The sequence below is a fragment of the Hippocampus guttulatus genome, chromosome 22 (assembly GCF_054856545.1).
Source record: "Hippocampus guttulatus isolate MCC_2025c chromosome 22, RoL_Hgut_1.0, whole genome shotgun sequence".
NCBI lineage: Eukaryota > Metazoa > Chordata > Actinopteri > Syngnathiformes > Syngnathidae > Hippocampus > Hippocampus guttulatus.
In genome coordinates, this window is record NC_141282.1 from 8,516,934 (window position 1) to 8,542,856 (window position 25,923).

Sequence of the window (25,923 nt, forward strand, 5' to 3'; positions counted from 1 at the left end):
GCGGGTTGCGCACTGGACTGGTCACCGGTCACTGTCAGGCCACATCGAGACACAAAGTGTCCACTGTTTGCCAGTTCGTGACAAAGAAACAAACCACTAAAGGCCAATTTCCGGTCTTCATCCCGCGGTATTGCCTTGACTTGCGCGGTTTGTTTCTTCCCCGATACGAGGAATCGTTTTCTTCTTGAAACGTGAGTGCATCTCAGACCCCCGCCGCGAGATGGCGTCAGCTCTTCATAGTTTTTGCCAATCAACACCGCGGAAGCAAGGGAAGGGGGGGGTGGTCGTTTATCCGGGCGACGTGGACACAACGTGTTTGGCCCGTATGCTTGTTTTTTAATGTTTTGATTTCGTGTTTGTCGACAATACAAAAAAGTTGAGTGCAAAAAATATATATATTTTGTGTGTTTTGTAGGCGAGGCTGGAAGGGAGGGCAGGGTTGCCACACGAAGGCTTGGAGAGACGAACGCGGTCATGCAAAGGATGAAACTTGTATGTCAAGGCCGAAGTGTTCGTGTTCTGGGGAAAGAGAACGGAAGCGGGTTGCTGCCGCACCGGGGGGAAAAAAGTTGAATATCACGTGAGGATTTGCTCGTCTTGTCGTGCGCGCAGAATTGTTTCGTTGCTGCCGTGTCTGAATGCGGACCCACGCCAACATGTGTCACGTGTCGGATGGTCTGTGTGTGTGTGTTTGTTTGTTTGTTTGTTTGTTTGTTTGTTTGTTTGTTTGGCTGGCTGGCTGTCAGCTGTTTGCGGAATCAGGAGGGCGAGCAGAGCTCGTCATGTGACATCACAGATCGTCTACGTCCGGGCGGTTGCCTCCCACTCCCGCGCGTTGACGCGCCCGAGTGCTTAGCTCTTTTACGTTCTTGTTGACAGTGTGTGAGCTGGAGCGGAAAGGTTACAAAGTCATCTCGAACGACTTTCACGTTTGGAACGAGTGGACTTCGCATCGAGTTCACGCTTGGCACAACCGACGAAGTGACGTCGGCGCTCGTCAATAGACGATCTGTGGCGTTACCCGGCTAACTAGCTCCGAGACGCCATCGGTGCTTTGGCGTCACTTTGACGAGCACTTGGGCCTCTTTGATGTCGACAAGTCAGTCTGGGGTCCATTTTAGAGTCAACGCAGTTGTCAAGGTGTCTGCTTTGATTTGCGGTTCAGCTTTTCGCTGATAGCAAGCCGACGTGGGCTACGTAGGCGTTACCTTGCGACGTGCTTAAGCGTTAGCATTAGCGGCGGAAGGGAAGCGAAGGCAAGAGAAGGGGGCTAGCTTGTTGCGACACGGATAGCGGCCGCCATGGCGGCAGCGGGCGGCGGCGGTAAAAGCTTCTCGTTTAAGGTGGTGCTGCTGGGCGAAGGCTGCGTGGGCAAGACGTCCATGGTGCTGCGCTACTGCGAGAACAAATTCAACGACAAGCACATCACGACTCTTCAGGTGAGAGTCGCCTCGAATCGGGATGTCGTAGGAATTAAAAACAACACCCCGCCCCCCCGGACTCTGTGCTGGCGGCGGTCGCGTGTTTTCCTCTGCTTTATGTCGCCGCCGCTTTCCCCGATTGCTCCGAACAGCATTCATTTATTACACACACAAATGATTGGGGGGGGGGGGACTTTTTTCGGGACGGGAGAACCAAGTTGAAACCCGCTGGCAGGTGCGTAACCGGGGCGGCTACTCTACATGTTCAAACACGACACATATTACATTGACGCAACTCGATCTCTCCTAAGTGGCTAACTGTCTACTTCTGCCTGAATTTTACCATCTGACGATCAATGACAACCAATCTAGTAATTAGCAGTGTTGTTTAGGTGTGCTTGGATTGACGTTGACAATTTATGCAGGGTGGGGCAGGTTTATGAGAACGCAGTCGTTGTTGCCACCTTGGCGACTTTTCCAACCGCTTTTGTGTGCGTCCAAAATAATAATAATAATTATCAAAAAAGGATGAGCCCGATGGTAGCTTTAATCACGGTCTTGCATACGGCGGGAGCTGCCGGAAGACAGTATGTGAGTTGATTCCTTACTTTGTGACTTTGTGATTTTCCTTCAATGGCATCCGTCTTAATATTGCGCGTTGGAGTCCTCCATCTGAATTTGGTGCGCGTTTGTGCAGGCGTCCTTCCTCACCAAGAAGCTCAACATCACGGGCAAGCGGGTCAACCTCGCCATCTGGGTAAGACCCGCCGGCGCGTTTGGCACGGGGCAGCTCACGTGACTTTGCGGGCGCGCAGGACACGGCGGGCCAGGAGCGTTTCCACGCCTTGGGTCCCATCTACTATCGAGACTCCAACGGAGCCGTCCTGGTCTACGACATCACCGATGAAGACTCCTTCCAGAAGGTAACGAGCTCAACGCGAAGCTCCGTGTCGGCGTCGGTCTGATCTGGCGTTTGCATCGCAGGTGAAGAACTGGGTGAAAGAACTGAGGAAGATGTTGGGCAACGACATCTGCTTATGTATCGTAGGTAAGTGGCGGTCGTCTCGACAACGCAAAGCGTCGGAGCTCAAGAACGTCGTCGGGTTTTGTTCTCTGGAAAACGTCTCTCTGCGCCCACAAAGCTTTTGAACCTCTGACCTCACCGATTTGCCCGAATGTGGCGCAGGGAACAAAATCGACTTGGACAAAGACCGGAACGTTTCCACGGAGGAGGCGGAAAGGTGAGTGAGCGGGTGATGACGACATTGCAGCCGGGGGCGGCTTGCGGCGCGCCGCCTGACTGTCCTCGTTCTCGTCGTCGCAGTTACGCGGCATCGGTGGGGGCCAAGCACTACCAGACGTCGGCCAAGCTCAACAGCGGCATTGAGGAGCTCTTCTTGGACTTGTGTAAACGTAAGAAGTCTCCCGTTTTTTTTGGGATTGATGGATTGAGGTGCGCCCGCGCGTGCTTGTGCGATGCGGGCGGCGATGGGTCATGTGACTTGGTGTGCGCGTTCACTTAGGAATGATGGAGGCCGCACAGGTCGAGGAGCGGTCCAGGGGAAACGGCGGCGGCCAATCGGCGTCCGGTCGAAGAGGCGTACAGATTGTCGATGACGAGCCGCAGGCCCCGCCCGCCGGGGGATGCTGCTCGTCCGGCTAGCGCGCACGCGGTCTCCGATCCGTGAGTGTTGCTAAGAATCCCGAGAAGAATCCCGGAAGTAGCGGCAAACGCGCCGGCCACCGTTTCATGTCCAATTGCGAGTCGACGCGAGAGTGGTCACCTCCCGACCGATAAAATGGCGGCGCGTGTTTGGTTGGGAAGCACAAAATGGTGTCCAATCGGCAACATTCCTCATGATTAACACGCCCGCTTTTGCATGCTTGACTGTAGTGGCAAAACTTGTGTTCATTAAACGCTTCTTGAAAGAGTCTTCTGTGCACTGCGTGCTTTGGCCGGGGGGGGGGGGGGGGGGCACTCAAGCTCACCTCTTTGAGTCGTCGCCGGTCTTCTTCATTCGGCGCCAACCCGCCCGCCCCGCCCCCAATGCCTATTGAGCATCTTGGGTGCAAAATGTAGCCAAAGTATTTCTTGCAGCACCCACCCATCCATTTTCTGGTCCACAATGCAAATGACGAGGACACAAAGCGCACCAGTCCTGAGGCAGACGAGGACATGCGTAGTTTGGACTGGAATGCGGTCTTTATTCAGGGCAAGAAAACAAAACAAAACGCCGCTTTCCAAGCGCAGTAGTCTGAACAAAGAAAGGGGAAGTGCTGCGTTGACCGAGAAAAGCGCGACGGCTTTGAAATTGCCGTGCGTGTTGTAACTGCGGCAGGTTTGGTCCCTCTAGTACACGGGCGCGTTTTGCAGCTCCTGGTACTTGGGGGGCGCCGGCTTGAAGATGGCGGGCACCAGCATGACGGCGGGACGTCTGCCCGCCCGCAGCTGGTGGATGAGGATGGACGACAGGGTCAGGCCCAGCAGCTGTGCGGGGAAACGGGAAGTGACATCACCGCCGGCGTCAACCTGCCCCACCCCCGCGAGACGCCTCTTACCGCCAGGAGCGCCAACACGAAGACGATGCCCATCACGACGTCAAAGCCCAGGAGCACGTAGCGGACGATGAGCGGGAAACACGGCTGCGCGCAGGCTAAATCAGCAACTTGCCACGCGGCCGTCACGCGACCCCGCGGACGAAACTCACCTGGCGAAAGACGGACTTCCTCATCTGGAGCATCATCAGCTGTAACGCACACACAAAACACGTGGGTCGAGCCGGTCGCGACGCTCGTTTTCATCGACGGTCGGTCTCACGTTGTAGTTGACGACTTGACATTTGCCCTCCACGCGCGCCGCCTCGTCACACAGGCACGAGTCCGGGATGTTTTGCCGCCAGTCGTCGTAGCCGAACACGCCGCAACACCGCATCTGCACGCACGCCCCCGGTCAGCTCGCGTCACCCGCGCGGGCCGCACCCCCGATGACGACGACCTCACCATTTCCTGAACGCCGTCGGCAAGTTCCTTGGTCTTTTCGTCGGCTTCGTCCAACGGCAGCAGCTGTCGGACGTGGTGGGACATCACGCCCTCCACCTGCGAGAGCGCCGCCCGGGTTACCGCGGCGGCAGGCTGGCGCAAGCCTGCGCGTTTGGCGGCGGCGGCGAGGTTACCTCGGGGCGCGCGGCCGCCAAAGGGATGCCGACGCGCAGCATCATCAGCGTGCCGATGACCATGCACACCAGGAACTGCGCACGAGAGGCCAGGTTGACATTTGCCCTCTCGAGAGGAAGTTGACGGACGAGCTCGCGCCAAGCGCCGGACTCACCACGATGAGGGCGACGCGGCTCCGGCGGTGCGCGCCGTACGCGCCCACGGCGGCGACCGCCATGGTGACGGCGCCCACCACGTAGAGCAGGATCAGGGCTGCGCCGCGGCCCTCCAGCTGTAAACACACAGGCGGGGTGAACCCGGCACAGCGCGCGACGACCGAGACCGACGAGGGCGCGCGCTTACCGAGGCGCCGTTGAGGCGCGTGACCAACTGCAGCAGCAAAGCCAGGGCGATGATGGCGCCTCCTACAATCTGGGAGGACGAGGCAGCCGTCAACTTCGTCGCAACAACGACCGCTCGCCAATTGGCGTTCGGATTGACCCAACGAGCACGCGCACCGGAGGAAAACGAAAGGGACGGGATTGGAAGCGACAACCTCGACTGCGCCGGCACGCGAGCTAACCGCGACTTGACAAACGTCGAGTCAAGTTTCATTTGGAGCGGACCGACATGCTACGGAAGAGGCTAAGGTTAGCGAGTGCGCACTTTGAATTTGGCGAGCGCGAGTGTCAAGTCGTCCAACTTACCGCGAAGAAAATGTTGGACGCGATCAAGCTCAGCTTGACGCAGCGGTTGACTTGAGTCATGTTGGCTTCTTGCACTGTGAGCGGGTCCGGAGAAAGCTGGAGACCAAAAGTCGGCACGATCGTTTGCACTTTCAAGTCTCCGCGACGAATGAGTCCGGCGGTGGGGGCGGCGGAGAAAGAGGCCAAGTGGATGGGGGGGGGGGAGGGGCTTTCCCGTCAGTGACTACCTGGCCTGCCAAATATGGGCACTACCGCTCCTGGGCGGCACTACCGCTCCTGGGCGGCGCTTCCCGAAACTTTGGTCGCGGCCCAGTTCGCCCCGGAAAAGTTGCGAGGAATCACGTGACTTTCGGCAAAACGAAACCGACTCCCTTTTCTGCTATTTTCGTCCAACGGCAGCACGTAAACTTTTTGCGCGTGCGCGCGGACGTCATCCCCTTTGACTTCAATGGCGGCCACCCCATCTCGGACGCTTCCAAAAGAACAAAAACGTTTCCTCACCTGTGCCCCATTGAGGTGGCCTGCGCACGCAGTGCTCATTCAATGAAGCCAAGCTTTGTAGTTGACCTTAAAACGATGACAACTTTCGAGTCTTTATTTGAGATCATTTCGAAGATGAGTTTGTTCCCATGATTCAGGTTCAACTGATGATCAGCATGAAAGCCGGGGCCACTTGAAATCGTGGGGGTCACTTCTCATTGGGGAAAGAGTTTCCATCGAGTGCTCGATGAATCAACACGGGGCAAAGCCTTTTTCTTTTTTCAATTTAATCCAACAATTAATTTCTTTCAGTACATCGGTTGACATTTGGCAGCAAGCGGCTTCCGGGGAGGAAGGCGGAGCCAAACACAAAACAGGAAGTCACCCGAGTCGATGCCGAGGCTACGTCAGCAGTCGCTCGTCGTCTCTGCAACAATGTAGCGTCGGCTTCAGAGTGGACGACGTGACGCTCCAGTGTCGTGGGAGACGGACAAACAAAAAGAAAACGTTGCCACGCTCGGCTACACGAGGCGCTTTGGGATGTTTGAAGGCGACGCGAAGCGTCTCCGTTCCGCGTGTGGAATCACGTCGACTTCTCGCACACGTGTCGGGCCGGCGGAGAAGCGGACGCCCCCTCGGCTTGAATCTCGCGCGCATTCGCGCCGATTGGTTGTCGGGAAGTGAGCGCGACCCTCTGGGGTCGAGGAGGAACACCCGACGCGGGTCCAAGTGCGGCGGCGCCGACGACATGGACTCGGAGTCGACGGAGACGACGCGCGTGGAGGCGCCCTCGAAGGTCTCGTCCGGACGCCGCACCGGGTCCCCCGGAAGCTTTTGCGCCTGCAGGTAAGCGATGCCCTCTCGCTGCGTCTCGGACTCAAAACACGAGCAGACACCCGTTGCCAACGTGACATGGCGCGAGAAGCTTGAAACATTTTGAAAAAGTGACAGCGACGAGAAGGGGCGGGTGGGGTGGGTGGCACGCCGCGTCTCTCGTTCGATTTCGCTCGATTCCCGTGTGTGTTCAAGGCACCGGCAAAATATGACGGGCGGACGTGAAGAAATGGACTATTTTAGTCCAGCTGGATCTTTTTCTGCCGATCCAACGAGTAGATCATTCCCGATTCAAGACTTGTTCATCGTCACATTGGTTTGCGCTCATCTCAAAGTGCTTGATGGTAAAAAGAAATGACGAAAGAAAGGAATTGAACCGGACAACAGACAGATGGTTGACAGATGATATGACAACTTTCACGATCGGAATATTTATTTGTTGCTATGAAAAAACAAAACAAAACTTGTTGCTATGAAAACACTAGCTGCCATTCTGAGTCAGGTCAGGTGAGCTTTTGTCATGGAAACCAGCAGTGCCCCGGAGGCTGTCTCCATGGCAACCGGATTCGGAGGGCGCCCTCCTATGGAAGCTTAGAGTATTGCGGGGACATCCTCTCTTCGACAAGACAAAAAGTTCACGTAACATGCGCTCGGAGCCGCCTGGGTTCTTCCCGTAGTACCGAAATGCCCATCTTTAGCCTCACTAGTAGTTGTCCTCCTTCGGATGCAGACATTTCTCCTCGTTTGAATCATTTTCTAATGTGCCAAAACGAGCACTCGCACCTTCACCTGAATATACGGCGTTTTTGGATTTTTGGGGGAATCTTCAGGTTGAGGTCCACGTACTCGTCCACTCTTTGTCCTCGTCGGTCGAACAGCAGCATGGCACGCGAGAGGGAGACTCGGCACCCGTGGACATTTGCATAGCAAGTGAAGAGCTCCGTGGTATTGAGCTTTGTCACTTGCACAACGTGTTGCCCGCGGTTGTCAACGAGAACAGTTTTGCATCGCTCGCCGGTCGGTCGCGTGGAGCGCAAGTGCAGACGGGTTTTCGAGGACAAAGTGTGGACCGGTACACGTTGGAGTTGAGCTGGCTTTGGGCGCGCCGCTCGGCGGGCTTTCCGCGGACGTGCGCGCGATGTCTCCAAAGCACGTGACATCTTGGTACTTACATTTGTCTTTTATTGTCAAAGGGTGCTACAAAGTCCATTCGCTGTTCCTGAGAGGCAGACGCTCCGTCGGGGGGGAGAGCAAGAGCCACCGTCGGGATCAGGTAAGAAAATGCAAGTTCAAACGCAAGCGTCCCGTTTGCCAGACGGGCGGTGGCAGGAAGGGCGGGGCTGGGCGGGGCGGGGCGGGCGGCCAATCAGAAGGCCTGCTGGGCGGGGTTGTAGTTGAAAGTGGAGGGAACGTGAGGTCGCTCTTCCAGTTTATCATATTCCAGGTGGAACTCCTGATCGTGGGAGGGGCGGCGTTAGACAGAGCGCCCGTGCGTGCATGTGCGCCAGTACGTGCGCGTTACCTTGGCAACCTTCCTCCAGTTGAGGCAGTCAAAGAAGTAGTACGTTCCCCTCTCGTAGGCGTTGGTCTTGAGCGACGGCTCCATGCCGGGCGCCCGCGTGATCCACACGCGCTCCTCCTTGTGGTAACGCCAGTCCCTGTTGAAGCTAACGCACGTACGGTGACGCGCTGGGTACGGCGTGCGGAGCGCGCGTGTGCGCTGGCATGCGTGTGCGGCTCTCACAGCTCCACGGCGGCCAGCGGCTGCAGCAGGTCGCCGCCGTTCATGTAGTAAAGGTAAAACAGGAGGTCCTCACCGTAGCGAGACAGCTTGATGGCGGCCAGCTGGACGGCAGCACAATGTCAAGACGCGCGCGGGCAGGCGCGCGCGCGTGCACGCACGCGACCGTACCTTGTCCCGGATGTGGATGTTGGTCAAGTATTCCGACGGAACGTGAAAGTCTGCCGGGGAGAAAGGTAAACGACAAGCTCCAATTACCCGAAGCTCCCGCGTTCACCCGTGCGCCAGACTGACCGATGTCCTGCGGCCGACACGGCGCCGACGCCCACGGAGACGCAAACTTGGGGTAGAGGTTCCTGGAGGACGACAAGAGAAGATGAGCGGCGGCGGCGGGGGCCGCGGGGCCGGACGCGCGGCTCGTGCTCGTACTCGGGAGAGTTGAGGTTGAGGCCCAGCGTGGTGAGGTCGGAGCCCAGAGCCAGGTGCACCATGCCGGGGTCCGTCTCGGCCGCCCGGATGAACGTCAGCAGGCCGATCATGCCGAACTGGTCCGTTACCATTCCCAGCGGGATGTTGGTCACGCGCCCTGCCGCGCAGGCGTCTCGCATGAGCGCGCGCCTTTTGTCGGGTATCGACGGGGATGGATTGGATCGCGTGCGCGTGTGCGGCCTGCCTGCGCCTCTCACCGTCAGGGAGCACCTGGATTCCTTTCTTGTGCTGGTTGTTGCTGCTCGCCGACACACAACTTTTGTCACCCGGAAACTTTGGACCATCTGAGTTGGAGGCGGGCTTACCTGAAGAGCTGAGGTTCTGCGTGGCGGAGATGAGAGTCAGCTGCCGGGAAGTCGCTCGACGCAGCGCGGGCGCGTGTGCATGCGCGTCACCGTTTTGCCGTCGTCGCCGGTGCCGCTGGGGTCTTTGGTCTGGTAATTTGGGCCCGGCAGCGCTGGGAAATCCTCGTTGTGGATGGAGAAGTCTTGCGGCTGCTCACCGGACGGCTTGGTGACCATGCCCACTGCGGGGGGGGGGGCGGCGTCACGGGCGTCGCTCGTCAAAATGACACGGCGGCGCTCACTCACCGTAGGGCGCCCGCCCGGCCAGCGGGTTGAGCAGCGGCGCCGGGTTGGCGCCTGCGTCCCTGCGGCTGTGGTCGGCCAGGGCCGGGAAATCCGACAGGTCCAGGCCCGTCACGTTCTCGCTGCCGTCTGCCAACGCCACGCGGGTCGGCATTGAAATCGCAGCGCTCGGCGCATTTGTTGTTTGGGGGGGGGGGGGGGGGGCGGCCAGCACGATCCGTCCGAATCGGCAGTGGGCTTTACCTGTGCCGTTGAAGACGTTGAATCCGGGATTCCTGCTTACGCCGAAACCTGACATGCTGGCGCGCACACGGACACACGCACGCTAGTCACGCGGCCTCCCGACTCACGGGCCAAAGGTCGGGGGTACCTGTTGATGGTGAAGGCTTGCCGCGACTGTTTGGGCATTCCGATGATGCTGGGCGAGGACCCGCCGGGACTCCTCCCCCCGGCCCCGCCCCCTCGTTCTCCTCCCACCCCGACGGGCTGGCCCGCGGGGCCGCCCACCTGCTGGTTGTGGTTGAGGACGCCGCGGCCGTTCAAGGGCGGGATCCCCCTGCCGAGACGGGCGCCGGGTCAGATCGACCGCCCGCCCCTCGCTTTCGCGAGTTGCTCGTTTCCGCCACTCTGCGGCGACTTTGGCTTCCTCGCCGACTAGTCGGGCCGCGATTGTGCAAGTCGAGTCGCAAGTTGCGGCGTACCTGCTCGGCGAGGGCGGCGTGTGCACGGCGGCAACGCCGCCGGCGTGACCGCTCAGCTGCGCGGCGGCCGACTGACCGAGCGCGCTTCGACTCTGCGGCGCTGGCGCCGCGCCGCTGTTGATGCCCCGCGTGGGGAAGCCGAGCGCACCTGAACGCACCGCAAACAACAATCGCTGTCTTGATTGGAGTCGGGCGAGAGGTTCCGGGTTCGAATCCGGTCGCCCGAGTGGGTGTTTGCGTCAGACGGGAGGCGGCGCGGTCCGTGCCTCGCTGATGCTCCGCTCGATGATTTGAAGCGGGACGGGTGCCGGGGACTTACTCTGAGGTCCGTAGAGACTGGCTCCCAGCTGCGACAGCTGTCCCGGGGATGAGGTCATCATCTGAAAGACAAAGGCATCCCGCTGACCTCGCCGGCGTCGACGAGGTCAGCGACGGCGCCGCTTACGTCTTTGTCGGCGCGGTGCGGCGGGAAGACGGACGGCTGGCTGTAGTAGAGGCCGCCCGACTCGTCGGCCGCCGCCGCCGCGTAGTCGCCCTCCAGCCCCGCCTCCATGAACTTCTTCCGATGAGCCCCAAACATGGCCGCCGTGTCACCTGCCACAACCCCGCGCCCCCACAAATCAGGTCAGGCCGACTTTGTCGTGGCAAAAGCGCCGACGGCACCGCTGATCGACAAAGCCCGGCCTGCTATCCGAGCGAGGCGAGGCAAAGGCGTTTCGAGAACGAGGGGGAGACACGACCATAACCACGAGTTGAGGCGAAAAAGATGATGTGATGTGAGCTTTTTCATTCAATACCCACGTGTGACTAGTTTTCAATGGTCTCCCTGTAACTCCGTTTCATGAATTTGATTGCCCGTGACTAGTTGATGACCGATCTGTCATTCGCAAACCCATCCACTTCATTTATCTTCCCGAGGTTCCACGAGATCCATTTTGATTGGATTTTTCTTGAAAGCAACCCCCCAAAACTCGTACGCTTTTTGCGGAGACCCCGAGCAAGTTTTTGTCATGGTTTTCAGTTGAGGTAGGTCAGCGCAGATGTCCCAGGAGGTACCCTGGCGCTGATTGGCGATCAACCTGGCGGCGCGGGTCTCACCTGACGCACGTATCGTCAGGTGACAAGGTGGGCGTGGCTTGATTGACTCGCTCGACAACCGGACAAGCGAGGGCAGCGCTCGCAAAACAAACAGAAAACCCCCAACGAGTTTCGAGGTGAGTTGCCCGGCGGTTCGGAATGTTGTTCGTCGTCTTGTGCTCGGGCCCCAAACTCTTCAAAGTTGGCGCCCGGCGGCTGCGTGACGCGAGGCGCCGCGACGGCTTGACGTGCGCCATTGTCGCAAACGGCTACCGTTAGCCACAAAAGCTAACGTCATTCCATTCCCACGCCGGCGGGCGAGCCGGGAGCTCCGAGACGCGTTTTCATGCGGTGTTAAGCGGGGCTAATTGACATTATTCTGTCAGAATCCGCGCCGACGACACGTCGACCGACGGCTTATCGACGGACGCTCGACTCGAGGACTCTTAACATTTGTGGCTAAATGAAGCTAAAGCAACTGGCGGCTTTCAGAGGATTTCCGGCGCCACCGTGTGAATTAACTGGTCGAGTGGAGCCGGTTGCGGGGGGAGTAGCCTCACGGGTTCTCCGAGCTGCTCTTTTGCTTGCAAACCCGGCCCCTGGAGCTTAACTAGCTGCGAGGAGAACAACAACAACAACAACAACAAAAGGCTCAGGAGGGCTCGTGGCGGGAGAAAGGTCACCGAGGGCGCGGCGTGCCCGGCGGATTCAGTAATCAGTCGATGCGCTCGGGAAAAGAAACTACGCGCAGTGGAAGAATTTAAAAGATATAGCTATATCCATCACAAAACCAAAATAATATTTTACAAAAAGAGCTCACCGCATCAATCTTTCTTCACCGCTACTTTTAAGATGGCCGACATTGCTTTCCGAACGCAAAGCATGCTGGGAGCTGTAGTCTTTTCCACGCGATCCGACTTTGAATCCGAACCGTTTTCTCCAAATAGACACCATTTGATTGTACCGTAACATATTGAAGACATTTTAAAAGCCAGAATAGAAAATGCAGTAGTCACGTGTAGTTGAATTCAACAAAAAATTCAAACCAAGAGTCCTTGTCGAGGACTGCGGAATATCCTCGAGTTGACAACAAAGGAATAGAAAATAGTGCAATTCGCGGTTCACTTTGCTTGATTTTCACTCCAGGTAAGGATTTGACGGAGTACCCGTTTGACTAGACTACGACTAGACTATTGTATACAGTGGTACCATGACTTACGAAATTAATTGGCTCTGGAAGAAATTTCTCGACTCGAAAATTTTGGAGGTAGGGACGCGTTTTCCATGTAAATGCCCTAATTCCTTCCAATTCGTTTCCAAGATGATCTTGTACTCTATCAAATTTGACTGCAATCTATTGGAGGCTGTAGATGTGAATGTGCCTCGCTGATGCTCTGCGCCAGCCCTCCTGAGCCTTTTGTTGTTGTTGTTCTCCTCGCAGCTGGTTAAGCTCCAGGGGCCGGGTTTGCAAGCAAAAGAGAACCTCCGTTGTATTCCATTCAACTCTTGAGCGTCCGAGTGGAAGGGATGCCAAGAGAGTTGAGTAGAATGGACTGTTGGGTCGCGGACGGGGAATCGATCGCCTTGCGAATGGCTCCCTCTGGCGGCGCACCCCAGGAAATGCACAGAGACCGACGAGCAGACGAGGCAGTGATTTTATTCAATCGAGAATCGACGAACATTTGAACATACGCTCGCGCGCAGACACAAAAAACGTTTGGCTTTTTCGCACCCATTTGGCAGCGTCGGTAAGTGGGTTCGGAGTAAGGAGCCACGAATTAAAGGGACCGCATCGGACCGGACAGGAGTGCTGCGCCCAAACATGCGTGGGCGTCTCGCACTGACCAGGGAGAGCATGCGCACCAGAAGACCAAAGACAAATAGGAACGGCCACAGGAAGAGCAAGATGAATCAAACGCACCCGTTTTCTTTTTCTCGCGTCCCCCCCACCCGTTTGGAGATTCAAATGCGGCTGGCCGGTGCTTTTCTTGTGAAAAGAGCTGATTTATTTATTTTTTTTCTTTCTCCCTCTCGCTCTTGTTTTCGCAGCGCCTTTCGGGAGGTCGACGTGCGGGAACAGGAAGCGCAAAGGAGGAGGCCACGCCGCATCGAAAGAGTCTGCAAATCACAGGGGTCCTCGAATGCAGCCGGCATCATGCCGGCGTAGGACGTGGTATGGCTTTTTGAGGGAAAAAAAAAAAAAAAGAGCCGGTCGATCTGGTTCTCGCCGTCCACGGCGAGTCTCCTCCTCCTCCTGCTGTTCGCCGATTGGTTGAAAGGCACACGGGTCCGGAGGGGGCGTGGCGTGCGGCGGGCGGGGGTTCCGAGGTCATCCGCTCTGCGGGGTGGCACAAACAAAGCACACCTTTTGTCCAAAATAGCGGCCTCCGCGTCCGACTCGATCGCGTCGTTCCACCCTGCGCCGCACTCCGCCGTCGCGTGTTGCGGTCGGTTCGCCGCCGCACGGAGCGCTCGACTCGACTGCGCGTCATTCAAAGGAACCCTCCTCTGTCGGTGCGACTCGGCGCCGCTTTCCAAATCTCTTTGGATTTCGGCCGTCCTCTCCCTTCCGCGACAATCGGCCGTACGTTCTGCGTTCTGCGCACTGGCGCGTCGCACCGGATCCTGCCATGCTCTGCTCGAATAATGGCGACTCCGGGGCCTTCCGTTCCACGACTCGGTGGTCTGCGTGGCCGCGCGTGTTTCTGCTTTGGAATTGGAGATTCTGTTGCGCGACGTGCCCGTGACCGCAGCAAATTTGGACGCCGCGGTAGCTCCCGCCGTTCACGGGGTTCCGGGACGAGACGCTTTCGCTCGACCGGACTCGGCGCCGGTGCCGTTCCCTTTCGGCCGGTCCCTGTTATTTTGGCCCCTCCCCCGCCCATCTTCCTGGAAGTTAATCCGCGGCGTCGCGGCAGATGGCGGCGTGCGTCGGGCCGCCCGCCCGCCTCCACCGCCGCGCCAGTTATGAATGATTGCACGCTCCGGGGCATTAACTTGGGATCACTTTAATCCCGCGCAGCATATGCGAGGCCCGCTGGGACAAATCCAGCGTGACCCGCCGCCTCCCCCGCCGGGCTTTCACGCCAGCGCTTCGCAAAGACCTAAATAGTTCCCTCAAAAGCCCGCTAACAATCTCCGCGCGGATGCGGAAGTTAGGAGCGGCCCGCGCGCTCCCGATCTTTCACTGGTTTGCGCGCGCCCCCCCCGCCGCCGCCGCCGCCCATCCCAACCGCCGGATCTTTCGGTGCGGGCCCCGCCGTCCGGGAGAGGTGCGGGTCAAGTGGCCGGCGGGAGCCCGGACGGGAGCCGCCGGCCCACATGCGTCGTTTCCCCCTTCCGAGTCCGGCGGTGCCATTTCCGGGCCCGCCGATGGAGGCCGACGGGCCGTTTCTACGCGGGGGGCGCTTTTGAAGCCTCCCTGTTGTTGTTGTGGTGGTGGTGCGCCGGCGGGGGGTTGCTTAGGTGGCCGCCTTTTATCGCGCGCGCAATAAAGGGCGGCGGGAAGAAGAGGATCGGGGAAGCGGAAAAGCAGGACACAAAGTGGCGCGGACGTTATCCGAGTTGATGCGTGAGCGCTCGCCTTCGTCGCCACGTGCCAGGGGGCGCCGCCGGGCCACGTGACGGATGCTCGCTAATTATACACGATGACACACTCGTTTCCTCCCCCTTTATGTCTTCAGGTGTGCATGCATGCGTGTGGATGCGTCTGCGTATACACACACACACGACTAACAAAGCGCGTGCATACACACCCACTCGGCCATATTCACACTCAAAACCAACCCCACACACACGCGCACACTTCCAGGCAGTTGCACCAAAAACACAAGCAGCCACAGGCGTTTTTGTGTGCGCATGTGACGTTTGTGTCCTGTACGCACGGGCGCGGGCGGATGACTGGTGCGCGCGCGGTAATTTCTCGGTGTGCGTTTGTGCGCGCGCGACGCTGACCGCCGCCAGGCTCGACCGGCAGCTTACATAAGAGCGCCGTTGCGGGCCAGGTTGCCATTTGCGACGCGTCCCCGAGGTTCGGTGATGTCATCCGCCCGTGATGTCACGCCGCGATGGCATCATCGAACGGCGTTGGTCCCGCATCGTCTCGGGCGGCATCGTCGCGAGGCCTCGCGAGCTGGCGGCCGAAGACCGCCGCCGCCACGTGCGCTCGCGCGCGTGTTACGTAACCTCCCCCTCGCGGCCCGCTCTCAAGCGCCGCTTCCCCAACCCCGACGAGAGCGTCTTACGAGTCGCACGAAGGAAGCGGACGCCATCTCCTCTGGCTTGCGCTTTCTGCGTGTGTGCTGGCGGGGAGTTTTGTGCGCACGCGCGTGTGGTCGTGTGGTCTGTGCACGCTCGGGTAGGTGTGCGTTTGTACGGATGGCGTGCGCATGGTGGAGATTATGGAAATAAAGTGAGGGATTAAACGCAGTTTTAGCGTCGGCAGCCAAACGAGACGTCCGTCGCTCGACAGCTTTGACGAGATATTTTCAAGTTTTCTAATCTGCGACGCCGCACGCCACCGCGCGTAGCGTTGGAGGACACCCGCGCCATCCTCTGCGCTTTGTCGTTGCTTGTCACCGTCACGAAGCGTCCCGGGAGGGGGGGAAGGTGCGTCGACGGCGGCGGGCCGCCGAGCAAGTGACGCCGAGCACGTGACGCCGCGCTGTTATTATTCTTCTCCTAATTCTCAGCGAGCATCCATCTGCCATCCCGTCGTGCGTTCGGGAGCGTGAAATGCGCTCGCGTGAGCGGGGTTGCCGCAGCGACGCTGCAATTACGGCGTGAGTTGACGTGAAAGTAATCAAAGACGCGGGGGGGGGGGGCGTTCCGCTCGGCCGCGTCCAGATGCCGCGCCCCCGGCGTCGGAAAGACCCGGGGCGATCGGGGCGCCGCCAGTACAGGTGAGCGCTGAGGAGGGGCGGGAGCGGGCAACGTCGACGCGGAGAGGGCGTGATTTGGGAGATTGCGCGAGGAGGGAATCTGCAGAATTTGAACGCTGGCTGAAGTCAGAGTCGGGGGGGGGGGGGGGGCGAGGCCACCGACCTGAGAATCGTCTCAAACCTCAACGTCAAACGCCCGGCGCCGTTTCAGGAAGGCGCCGACCGCGAATCACAAACGGCGCGATTTGCGAGGCGTGCACTGACCTGGTGCGAGTCCCGTGGGCCCGGATCCCGTATCCAGACGAAACCTGAGAGGAAGGGGGGGGGGGGGCGTTCCCCGCACGCGCGTGCGCGGCAGATAAGGGTTGAGGAAATCCAAGTTTTTGCGTCTCCGCCCGCCGGCCCGCCTACAAGTCGGTTTCCCGCGTGTCCAGGCAGAAGGCGTAGAGCGAGCTTTTCAGGTCCAAGCCGCTGTTGGCCTTGACCTCGCCCTTGGCCCCGGCGGGCGCCCCCGACGACGACGGCTCTTTGGTCCCCTCGGCGGCGGCCTTGGCCTCGGGGGCCGCCGGCTCGTCCTTGAGCGAGGACTGGTCCTGGTCGGTCTCGCGGTGGTAGAAGTAGTTGAAGTTGGAGACGATGACGGGCACGGGCAGCGCGATGGTCAGCACGCCGGCGATGGCGCACAGCGAGCCCACGATCTTGCCGCCCACGGTGACGGGGCGCATGTCGCCGTAGCCCACCGTGGTCATGGTGACCACCGCCCACCAGAAGGCGTCGGGGATGCTGGAGAAGTGCGACTCGGGCTCGTCGGCCTCGGCGAAGTAGACGGCGCTGGAGAAGAGGATGACGCCGATGAAGAGGAAGAAGATGAGCAGGCCCAGCTCGCGCATGCTGGCCTTGAGCGTCTGGCCCAGGATCTGCAGGCCCTTGGAGTGGCGCGACAGCTTGAAGATGCGGAAGACGCGCACCAGCCGGATGACGCGCAGGATGGCCAGCGACATGGCCTGCTGGCCGTTGGGGTGCTCCTGGCCCTGCTCGGCCAGCTCGGTGCCCAGCGTGATGAAGTAGGGCATGATGGACATGATGTCGATGATGTTCATCACCGTCTTGGAGAACTCGGACTTGCTGGGGCAGGCGAAGAAGCGCACGAAGAGCTCGAAGGTGAACCAGATGACGCAGGTGGTCTCGATGATGAAGAAGGGGTCGCTGAAGGTCAGCGAGGGCCGGGCCGCCGTGCCGTTGTCGGGACGGCCGCCGGCCGGCAGCTCGCGCTCGTCCCGGAACTCGGGCAGCGTCTCCAGGCAGAAGGTGATGATGGAGATGGTGATGACCAGCACCGACACGATGGCGATGCCGCGCGCCGGGCTCGAGCTCTCCGGGTACTCGAAGATCAGCCACACCTGCCGACGCACACCGCCGCCGCCTTTAGTCCCCGCCCGACCTACTCAAACCGCGCTCTTCCCCTTGATCGCCGCGCACGCGCTCCCGTATCATCCCCCCCCCCCTTTTGTTAAAAACGTTTCAACGAGTGACTTGCGCTTCCGCACGTCGAGCAACGGGGGCCCGCCGGTTCCTGGCGCTCGGTGTTTACGTGCGCGAGTACGAGCACCGTCTTGGTTTCTTGTTTGGTTTTGATTTTTTAACATTTCTTTCAGTCTCCGCCGCCGCCTTCCGCAACGCTCGCAGAACAACGACCGGCGGTCGGGATGGGCGCCGGGAGCTTCGTAAGAAAGAAGGAAAAGGCAATTGCGCTTCTCCGCGCGGCTCGGGAAGCACCAACCTGCTTCTGGAACTCGTTTCGCGGCAGCGGCTTCTCCTCCTCCTTGATGAATCCCTCGTCCTCGCGGAAGCGCTCCATGGCCTCCTCGCCCAGCTGGTAGAAGCGGATCTCGTCGGCGAAGACGTCGATGGACACGTTGACGGGCCTGCGGATCTTGCCGCCCGACTGGTAGAAGTAGAGGATGCCGTCGAAGCTGGGCCGGTTGCGGTCGAAGAAGTACTCGTTGCGCAGCGGGTCGAAGTACTTGATCCTCTTGGCGGGGTCGCCCAGCAGCGTGTCGGGGAACTGGTTGAGGGTGCCCAGCTGCGTCTCGTAGCGGAGGCCGGCGATGTTGATGAGCACCCGCTCGTTGCTGTCCGAGTCCAAATCCAGGTCCAGGAGCTCGTCGTCGAAGACGTGCGGGCTGTGGTCGGCGCGCAGCAGCGCGTCCATGGCGTTCTCGCTGCAGCTCAGCGCGCTGTTCATGTCGTTGATCTTCCACGCGGGAGGAGGAGGAGGAGGAGGCTGCCGCTGCTGATGAGGCTGAAGAGGAAGAGGAGCGTTCATTTCTTTGCCCAAGTCGTCCATGAGCGCCGAGTGGAGCTGCTGCTGCTGCTGCTCTGCGTTGTTGGCGCCTCCGTTCTCCTGCAGGCTCACCAGAGCCACCTCCATGGCCGTCGCCCGCCCGCCACCCCCCCCTCCCCGCCGCCCCGCCTGCCTAGCTGCCCGGCTCCTCACGCGCACTTGTTGCTGGAACCCGCCGGCATCCCGAGAGATGCGGGAGGAGGAAGGGGACGCGCCGGAGATGAAGCCCCGGCAGGAGTGCGGCCGGAATGCCGGGACGCCGGATGAACGCTGTCGCTCCGCCCCCGCCGCCCGCCCCCTGACGCGCGCGCGCGGCTCGCTCCTTCCCTCTCTTTGCTCCCTTCCTTCCCCGTTTTGTCTTTTGCCGTTTTCACTCGGCAAACATCTTTGCGTCCCCGCCGTTGATGGAGTTCAGTGCGCAAGAAAAAAAGGAAATCGGGCCCGTCCGTGCCCTCGTCGTTTTCGACAAGATGACGCGCACGTCGGCTTAGCGGATCGACCTTTTTGCCGAATTCTTCACTTGAGAAATTGGTCCTCGTCTTCGGACTTGGCCGTTTGTCCACGCTGGCCCTTTAAGAGCGACCAACCTCAAATGGACTCAGTCATCCAAACTTCCACTGGACACACACACACACGGTGACCTATTTAGAAGGTTACTTTCTTTGCCCCGCAGTCGGATTAAGAAAACAAAGCGTGAATGCTATATTTATCCCCTTTCCTCGTCTCATGCAGCAGCAGCAGCCTGATTGCGATCAGCATCCGCCCCTCTGATTAACCCCCCCCCCCCCCCCCCCCCCGACACACACTTCACAAGAACAACGTGAGTCGTCGTGGCCCACAGGCAAAAGCATCCACACAAAAGGAGGCGACCAGGAGGACCTTTTTACAAATCGCATTTTCCATCACACGCGAGATGCGTATTTGGGCGCCGCGGGGCAAGCTGACCCGCGACGGCTTTAATTCGGGCTGACAGGCGGTGAGTTCAGGTCCAGTCAGAAATCACACGCTCGGCTCGCCACGACGTCATTTGAAAACGTTTGCTTTCGCCCGGCTTGCCGTTCGGCTGCGTTCGTCTCCGTGCCGTCGGACGCCACCGTATTTGGACACCGGGCGAGCGACGATGCCGCGGAACCGTCGCGGGCCGATACCGGCCTTGTTTGATCGTATGGGCCACTCGTTAACGCCGATACCGCCCACCGATACTTGAAGGGCGCACCATATTTCTTGAATTTTTTAAAAGAAAAAAAACGACATTTTAATCACATGAAATCATTGAACGGGCTATCTGTATCGACTAAACTTTGACTTTGATTGTTTTCAGAAGTGCCTCGGACTCCCCAAAGCGTCATCGGGGCATCTCTGATCACAAGCCATCGAACGGCCGAGTACTCGAGGGAGCGCTCATATTTGTGCTTGTCGTTTGCCAGTTTCGCCGGGGGACGCGGGAGCCGCGGCCGGTCGAGTCTCGCCGGATGGGATGGGAGTGGTCACCGCGGCAACAGGTAACGCTCGCCCTCATGTGAGTCACCTGCGCGGCAGCCGCCTCACTTTGAGCGCTCGCTTCCTGTGGCGGATTGAAAAGACACACCGAGTGCAAGAGGGCCGCGAAATGCATCCGTCGATCGTGCGGCCGCACTCGCGTGCGCGCCCTTCAGGCCGCGGCGACGTCTTTGTCCGAGCGCCGGTCGAGAGCTTTCTTTCGGTGGCGCCCCCTGCCGCTTGGTGATCTTCATTCGCAGATGAGGAGAAAAGCGAGGGGGGCCTGCGAGCGCGTGGCCGTTAGCTTAGCACGTGCCGCCTGTGTGCTGGATGAGCGCTCGAGTGGAAAATGGCAGCGCAGGAAGCCAGAGCCAATCGGCACCCTGCGCTCCTCACAAGGCGTGATCGGCACCCCCGACCCCAACCCCCATCCCTTCAGAGTGTGTGGGAGGCCCTCAGGAAGATTTCTCACACACACACACAAGAAGTCAACGGGAACATTTCGAGCCCGCTATTTCAGTGACAGTACGCGAAAGGCAGGCCAGGCACAAGAGCGGCAGTCGTCCCAGCCGTCGCTCTTCTTGTTCTTGTTGTGACGTCACCGACAGCGTCCCGTGCTCTTGTCGTCTTGTGGCCTTGTTGTTGTGGTGGTGGTGCTGCTACGAAAGCCGTGTCACCGTGGAAACCGAGGCCGCGTCGAGGCGCCTCCAACGTCGTGCCGAATTCGGCCTCCCGATTTGGGCAGAGTGTCTCGTCGTCACGCCGCGGCCGAGGGTCACGTCATGTTGGCGCGGGATTGCAAATATTGCCCCGGTTGTCTCGTCGTCGCGAGCGCGACGCTCGTTTCCCGCGCGGCTGACTTTTGGCGCGTCCCCTTCCCTCGGCAGAGCGCCGCTCGCCACGGCAACGCGCTCGCACCGCGGCTGCGGAGGCGCGCGCGAGCCAGCAGGCGGCGCCGTCGTCCTTTTTCTTCGCCCGACCTTCACGCTGGCGGCGGCGGCGGCGAGGAGCGGCACGTGAATATTTCATGCCAGTACGAGACACCTCGCTTTCCACATGCCGCCCTGCTCAGCGTTTGCGTCGCTTTCAAGACGCGTTTGTCCCCTCGCCAACCTTAGCGTATCTTGGCATGTAGGAAGCAAAAGTGGACAGTTCATATAAGCCTCAGCTGATGGACTCAATCGATGATTCTTTCTGGGCGCCGCCCATGTTAGCTTGGCCCACGCTAACCGTGACCTTCCGGCGCCTTGCTTTGACCCTCTCTCTCGCTCAAGACCGGCTCGCCTCTGCGATTGCTTCAAAAGTTTCTCTTGAGCGTAGCCTAGCTTAGCATAGCTCAGTTTAGCACGCTGCGAAGAGATCCGCCGACTTACTGTAGATCGGGCAGACGCCTATCCCGCCTCGTACCCCGTTAGCTTAGCATGTTTACATGCCGTGTTCGTAGCCCCCGAAATGCCGTGCTGCCGAGAATAGCTCGCCCGCACTCTTGAAGGACAAATTGGCCGGGAGCGCCAAAAATAGACGCGACGAATGAGGTGGTTTGTTATATAAGCATTTTGTGCCTTTATGAATGGGGGGGAGGGAGGGGGGTCCGAAGGGTCCTCGCCACAGCTGCTGATCTCAAAGTCATTGGAGCGTGTGGGAACAAGCTGACATTTTGTACGCATCACAACACGCGTGGCTAGCTTGTTCTTTTCGTTGGGCCACACGTGCAATTAGTCGACAACTCCCAGCTAATCCCAAAACTCATCCAATCGCTGTCGGGGAGGCCGGTCGCTTTCTGACGCCAGGTTTCCTTCCAGATTTGAACAAAAAAAAAACAAAACAAACCAAATAGACTTTTTCATGTCCGTTTAATGTTTGTTTTTTTTGTTCAATTTCTCAAGTCCGCTTGTGTCCGCGCGTTGTTAGCTGGCGCTCCTTGAAAAGTCCGCTGAGGTCGAGGGTCGCGACGACAGACGGGCGAGCGCTGGTCTGCGTGTTTGCCGTTGCCATGGCAACACAGCGCCCCTTTTCCAGGCTGGGAAGGAGGAGTGGTGGAGGAGCTGCGGCTCTGCGCTGCTCTTTCTCTCTGGAGAGCTTTTTTTGCTCTGTCGCCCTCTCCCTGGGCCGTTCTGTCTTTCCTGATCTCTCGCTGGATTTTTGGCCCTGGGTCTCTGTCTCTCGCTCTGCGCTCTTCTGTGCGTCTTTCCGGTTGCCGTCTCTTCCTCGCAGTCTGTCTCCCTCCCGACTCGCCCTCGCTCACTCCGTGCCTCTCGTTGTGTTTTTCTCTCTCTTTCGCTTGATGTTTTGCTCTCTGTCAGGCTTTTCTTTTTTTCCCCTCTCTCGCTCCCGCTTGCCCGTTCCTCCAGTTCTCTCTCTCTCTCTCTCTCTCTCTCTCTCTCTCTCCACGGCACCGAAAGCATGTCTGCATTGCGACGAAACCCCCCACCGCCCTCCAGCCCTCCCCGCTCCCTCCCGCCCGCTCCTCTTCGCCAGCACAGTATGCTTCCGATGAGGCTGCCCGGAGCCACGTTACGCTAAAGGATCTTCTCCTTCTTCTTCTTCTTCCCCTTCTCAGCGGTCTTCTCCCGGCGACGCCCGCCCTCGTCCCAGGACGAGGAGGAGGCACCGATGCCGCAGTGCGGGCGCCTGCGGGCGACCCGCGGCTCCGTCATCGGCCGGCGCCGGCGGGAGCGGGAAGGCGACACCCGGACGACGACGCGGCGCCATGAATATTTCATCCCGCCGAAAGACGAGCGCGTCCAGCAGAGCTCCCGCCCGTGACGCGACCGAGATGTTGACGACGGCGACGATGGAGGCTCAGTAGGGGCCCGCCGCTCTCGTTTCCCGGTCGGCGGCGCGCCGCCCCCCTGCGGCCCGGTTTCCCGCCCCCCTCCCGCCAGGATGACGGTGGCGTCGGCCGACAACGCGGACGAGAGCGCCACCTCGCCCGGCCACCCGCAGGAGGACGGGCGCGACGAGTGCTGCGAACGCGTGGTCATCAACGTGTCGGGGCTCCGCTTCGAGACGCGGCTCAAGACCTTGGCGCACTTCCCGGACACGCTGCTGGGGAACCCCAAGAAGAGGATGCGCTACTTCGACCCGCTGCGCAACGAGTACTTCTTCGACCGCAACCGGCCCAGCTTCGACGCCATCCTCTACTACTACCAGTCGGGCGGCCGGCTGCGGCGGCCCGTCAACGTTCCGCTGGACATGTTCTCCGAGGAGATCAAATTTTACCAGCTGGGCGCCGAGGCCATGGAGAAGTTTCGCGAGGACGAGGGCTTCATCCGCGAGGAGGAGCGGCCCCTGCCCGACAAGGAATTCCAGCGGCAGATCTGGCTGCTCTTCGAGCACCCGGAGAGCTCGGGCCCGGCGCGGGGCATCGCCATCGTGTCCGTCATGGTCATCCTCATCTCCATCGTCATCTTCTGCCTGGAGACGCTGCCCGAGCTGAAGGAGGACGCCGGCGAGCGGCGGCGGGCGGCGATGGCGGCGGCCACCAACGGCACGGCGCCCCGCCGCGGCGACATCCTCGCCGACCCTTTCTTCATGGTGGAGACCCTGTGCATCATCTGGTTCTCCTTCGAGCTCCTGGTGCGCTTCTTCGCCTGCCCCAGCAAGACGGCCTTCTTCCGCAACATGATGAACTCCATCGACGTGGTGGCCATCATCCCCTACTTCATCACGCTGGGCACCGAGCTGGCCGACGACTCGGACGACAAGGGCGGCGGCGGCGAACAGGCCACGTCGCTGGCCATCCTGCGCGTCATCCGGCTGGTGCGCGTCTTCCGCATCTTCAAGCTGTCGCGCCACTCCAAGGGCCTGCAGATCCTGGGCCAGACGCTCAAGGCCAGCATGCGCGAGCTGGGCCTGCTCATCTTCTTCCTCTTCATCGGCGTCATCCTCTTCTCCAGCGCCGTCTACTTCGCCGAGGCCGAGGAGAAGGAGTCCTACTTCACCAGCATCCCCGACGCCTTCTGGTGGGCGGTGGTCTCCATGACCACGGTGGGCTACGGCGACATGTACCCGGTCACCATCGGCGGCAAGATCGTGGGCTCGCTGTGCGCCATCGCCGGCGTGCTGACCATCGCGCTGCCCGTGCCCGTCATCGTCTCCAACTTCAACTACTTCTACCACCGCGAGACCGACGGCGAGGAGCAAGCGCAGCTGCTGCAGTTCAGCCGGCGCAACTTGGCGGCCGAGCGGGACGACGCCTCCTCGCTGCTCAGCGAGTCCTCCGACTACGCCGACGTCCCCGACAACAGCATCGACAACTTGCGCGAGGCCAGCCTGCGGACCGCCAACTGCGTCCACGCCGGCGCCAAGATGCTGACCGACGTGTGAGACTCTCGCCCCGCCCCGCCGCTTCCCCAAAAAGGCGCTGGGCAAACTTTTGTCCATCTCAAAAAGAAAATAAGTCAGACGAGACTGGCATCCCCGACTGTTGAGCAAAAAAGTCCATTCAAAATTGTCAACGCAGAGTTTTGTACTTTATTTTGCATCGGTCCATTGAGAGGAATAAAAAAAAAAAAAAAAAAGCCAACACATCCCGAAAAAATAGATCAACATTTATTTGTAGGTTGTGTCAACGTGAAGGATTTGCCGATTTGATCAAATGGAAAATTGCGCAATATTTGTGTTTGACTGGTTTCTCTTCCATAACTCACCACCCAATTCTTTGAGGGCGGGAATGACCGCAAAATCACGACAGTGGGGCGATTCACGAGCGAACCGTTTCAGACGTGGATGTCAAAGGCGCATCTCAAAATCTTGTCTTTCTATTTTTGGCATTGACATGAAGGCCGTCAGCCGCTTATTTGATATCAATGAAAACACGTTCATCAAATGGAATGAAGAATACAAGTGAAAAATGGAAGCTGCAGTTTTGTCTTTTATTTTAGATGGTCGTGGAGACTTTCTGCGGAAATGATCGGAACCTCGCCTAAAGGGGGGGGGGGGGGGGACTCGTTGCTGGCATTTGGGAGGAGGCGCTCCCTCGTCTTTAACGGCACACTCGGTCCAGCGCCTTGACCCCGGATCTCGCCCCAAGTGCCTTTGCTGTGACGACGAGGCGTCGCCTTGTTGCGTGACGTCTTTGGATGGATGCGCCTCCACGACTCCGGTCGCCGGCGGGTCAGAGACCGCATCCCCAAAGACTCCAAATAGTTTTGCTCTCCGTGGACATCGCCGTTCGCCCTCCCGCGACTCAAGGCTGACGCTGGTCTTTCCTTCCTCCATGTAAATTGTCGTGGCGTTCAAACGACGCTTGCGATCAACTTGTGGATGAGCCACTCGTCTTCTTCTTCCTTCCCGTTTGTGCTCCGGGCTGCCAAGTCAAAGACAAGGAGGAGCACAGGCCCGAAATAGCCGAGCGCGCCAAGCGGCCAGCCAGAAGGCACCGTGATCTCCGCGAGGAACGTTAGCGGCGCCGAGGGGGCGAGGGGGGAGAAATGAAGCCCGACTCCAATGAAAATGTCAGTCATTGTCGCTTTGAGTCACGTCGTGTCGACGTCAATTCGTGCCGGCTGAACTTCTTCACGTCACGTCGACTCGTTTCTTCGGCTGAAGCAAAGCCATCGTGACAAGCGTCCTCGTCATACGGCCTTTGCCCTTGACGCAAATCATCCTTTGGAATCTCCCCGAAAGTGTGGCCCGCATGTCAAGCGCACTCCAAGGTGGGAACGGCCTCACTCTGGAGTTGTCTCCACCAAAGTCGACCTAAATGAGGAAAGCCTCGTTTTCCCGGATGAAATTTTATTCGGGGACCTCCTCCGGCACACGCGTGCCCAAGAGGTCGCGGCGAGCGTCAGCCGCTCGGGCAAACGGACACGTCCCGCCATTGTTTTGTGAGCGCGAGCACTCAACGAGAGAGACGGACGGGTCGAGCTCGGCGAGGACGCGTAGCCGTTGCGAGACCCTCATTCTGCGACAGTCGCGCACGTCTTCGTCTCTCACTTCCAACCCGAAAGCGAAAAAGGATTTCGGGGACGTCCCCTGAGCGCGAGTGGCAGTAACCATGGCAACAAGCGCACCACGCAGTTCGCG

General features: G+C 59.5%; 6 protein-coding genes across 12 annotated transcripts; 3 read left to right on the plus strand and 3 right to left on the minus strand.

Annotated features, from left to right (window-relative positions):
• The first annotated feature begins 71 nt into the window (after nucleotides 1-71).
• On the plus strand, nucleotides 72-3,353 carry rab21 (RAB21, member RAS oncogene family). Of its 3 annotated transcripts, XM_086102687.1 has the most exons (9): nucleotides 72-323; nucleotides 416-492; nucleotides 1,344-1,439; nucleotides 2,119-2,178; nucleotides 2,237-2,344; nucleotides 2,406-2,469; nucleotides 2,608-2,662; nucleotides 2,746-2,834; nucleotides 2,945-3,353. In XM_086102687.1, the coding sequence occupies exons 1-9, from the start codon at nucleotides 221-223 to the stop codon at nucleotides 3,082-3,084; spliced, it is 792 nt and encodes a 263-aa protein (XP_085958813.1). In that variant the 5' UTR covers nucleotides 72-220; the 3' UTR covers nucleotides 3,085-3,353. The 3 variants fall into 3 exon arrangements, with proteins under 3 accessions (XP_085958813.1, XP_085958816.1, XP_085958814.1); XM_086102690.1 differs by lacking the exon at nucleotides 72-323 and having other exon boundaries at nucleotides 421-580; XM_086102688.1 differs by lacking the exons at nucleotides 72-323; nucleotides 416-492 and having other exon boundaries at nucleotides 608-1,439.
• Nucleotides 3,354-3,605: 252 nt separating this feature from the next.
• Nucleotides 3,606-5,459, minus strand: LOC147186493 (tetraspanin-8-like). Its single transcript, XM_086103035.1, has 9 exons — nucleotides 5,282-5,459; nucleotides 4,938-5,006; nucleotides 4,750-4,866; nucleotides 4,595-4,669; nucleotides 4,422-4,517; nucleotides 4,240-4,353; nucleotides 4,130-4,168; nucleotides 3,981-4,064; nucleotides 3,606-3,909 (listed from the first exon to the last, which is right to left on the minus strand). Exons 1-9 carry the CDS (start codon nucleotides 5,339-5,341, stop codon nucleotides 3,772-3,774), a joined length of 792 nt encoding a protein of 263 aa, XP_085959161.1. The 5' UTR covers nucleotides 5,342-5,459; the 3' UTR covers nucleotides 3,606-3,771.
• A 1,551-nt stretch (nucleotides 5,460-7,010) lies between these two features.
• Nucleotides 7,011-12,082, minus strand: LOC147186494 (CCR4-NOT transcription complex subunit 2-like). Of its 5 annotated transcripts, XM_086103031.1 has the most exons (15): nucleotides 12,011-12,077; nucleotides 10,559-10,707; nucleotides 10,433-10,493; nucleotides 10,114-10,261; nucleotides 9,783-9,968; nucleotides 9,656-9,711; nucleotides 9,416-9,541; nucleotides 9,221-9,351; nucleotides 9,023-9,146; nucleotides 8,766-8,922; nucleotides 8,631-8,692; nucleotides 8,508-8,557; nucleotides 8,340-8,440; nucleotides 8,118-8,262; nucleotides 7,011-8,048 (listed from the first exon to the last, which is right to left on the minus strand). In XM_086103031.1, the coding sequence occupies exons 2-15, from the start codon at nucleotides 10,691-10,693 to the stop codon at nucleotides 7,962-7,964; spliced, it is 1,569 nt and encodes a 522-aa protein (XP_085959157.1). In that variant the 5' UTR covers nucleotides 10,694-10,707; nucleotides 12,011-12,077; the 3' UTR covers nucleotides 7,011-7,961. The 5 variants fall into 5 exon arrangements, 4 of the variants coding, with proteins under 4 accessions (XP_085959157.1, XP_085959155.1, XP_085959156.1 ...); XM_086103029.1 differs by having other exon boundaries at nucleotides 8,118-8,253; nucleotides 8,413-8,440; nucleotides 8,508-8,692; ... (1 more) ...; nucleotides 9,131-9,146; nucleotides 12,011-12,082; XM_086103030.1 differs by having other exon boundaries at nucleotides 8,118-8,253; nucleotides 8,413-8,440; nucleotides 8,766-9,146; nucleotides 12,011-12,080.
• LOC147186495 (uncharacterized) lies at nucleotides 7,734-22,659 on the plus strand. Its single transcript, XM_086103036.1, has 4 exons — nucleotides 7,734-7,868; nucleotides 13,240-13,363; nucleotides 19,842-19,916; nucleotides 22,454-22,659. The coding sequence occupies exons 1-4, from the start codon at nucleotides 7,734-7,736 to the stop codon at nucleotides 22,657-22,659; spliced, it is 540 nt and encodes a 179-aa protein (XP_085959162.1).
• LOC147186496 (potassium voltage-gated channel subfamily A member 5) lies at nucleotides 16,478-18,529 on the minus strand. The gene is made up of 2 exons (XM_086103032.1): nucleotides 17,851-18,529; nucleotides 16,478-17,470 (listed from the first exon to the last, which is right to left on the minus strand). The coding sequence occupies exons 1-2, from the start codon at nucleotides 18,499-18,501 to the stop codon at nucleotides 16,478-16,480; spliced, it is 1,644 nt and encodes a 547-aa protein (XP_085959158.1). The 5' UTR covers nucleotides 18,502-18,529.
• Nucleotides 22,660-22,779: 120 nt separating the features above from the next.
• LOC147186497 (potassium voltage-gated channel subfamily A member 1-like) lies at nucleotides 22,780-24,754 on the plus strand. The gene has a single exon (XM_086103033.1). The coding sequence runs from the start codon at nucleotides 22,780-22,782 to the stop codon at nucleotides 24,220-24,222; it is 1,443 nt and encodes a 480-aa protein (XP_085959159.1). The 3' UTR covers nucleotides 24,223-24,754.
• Nucleotides 24,755-25,923: the final 1,169 nt, after the last annotated feature.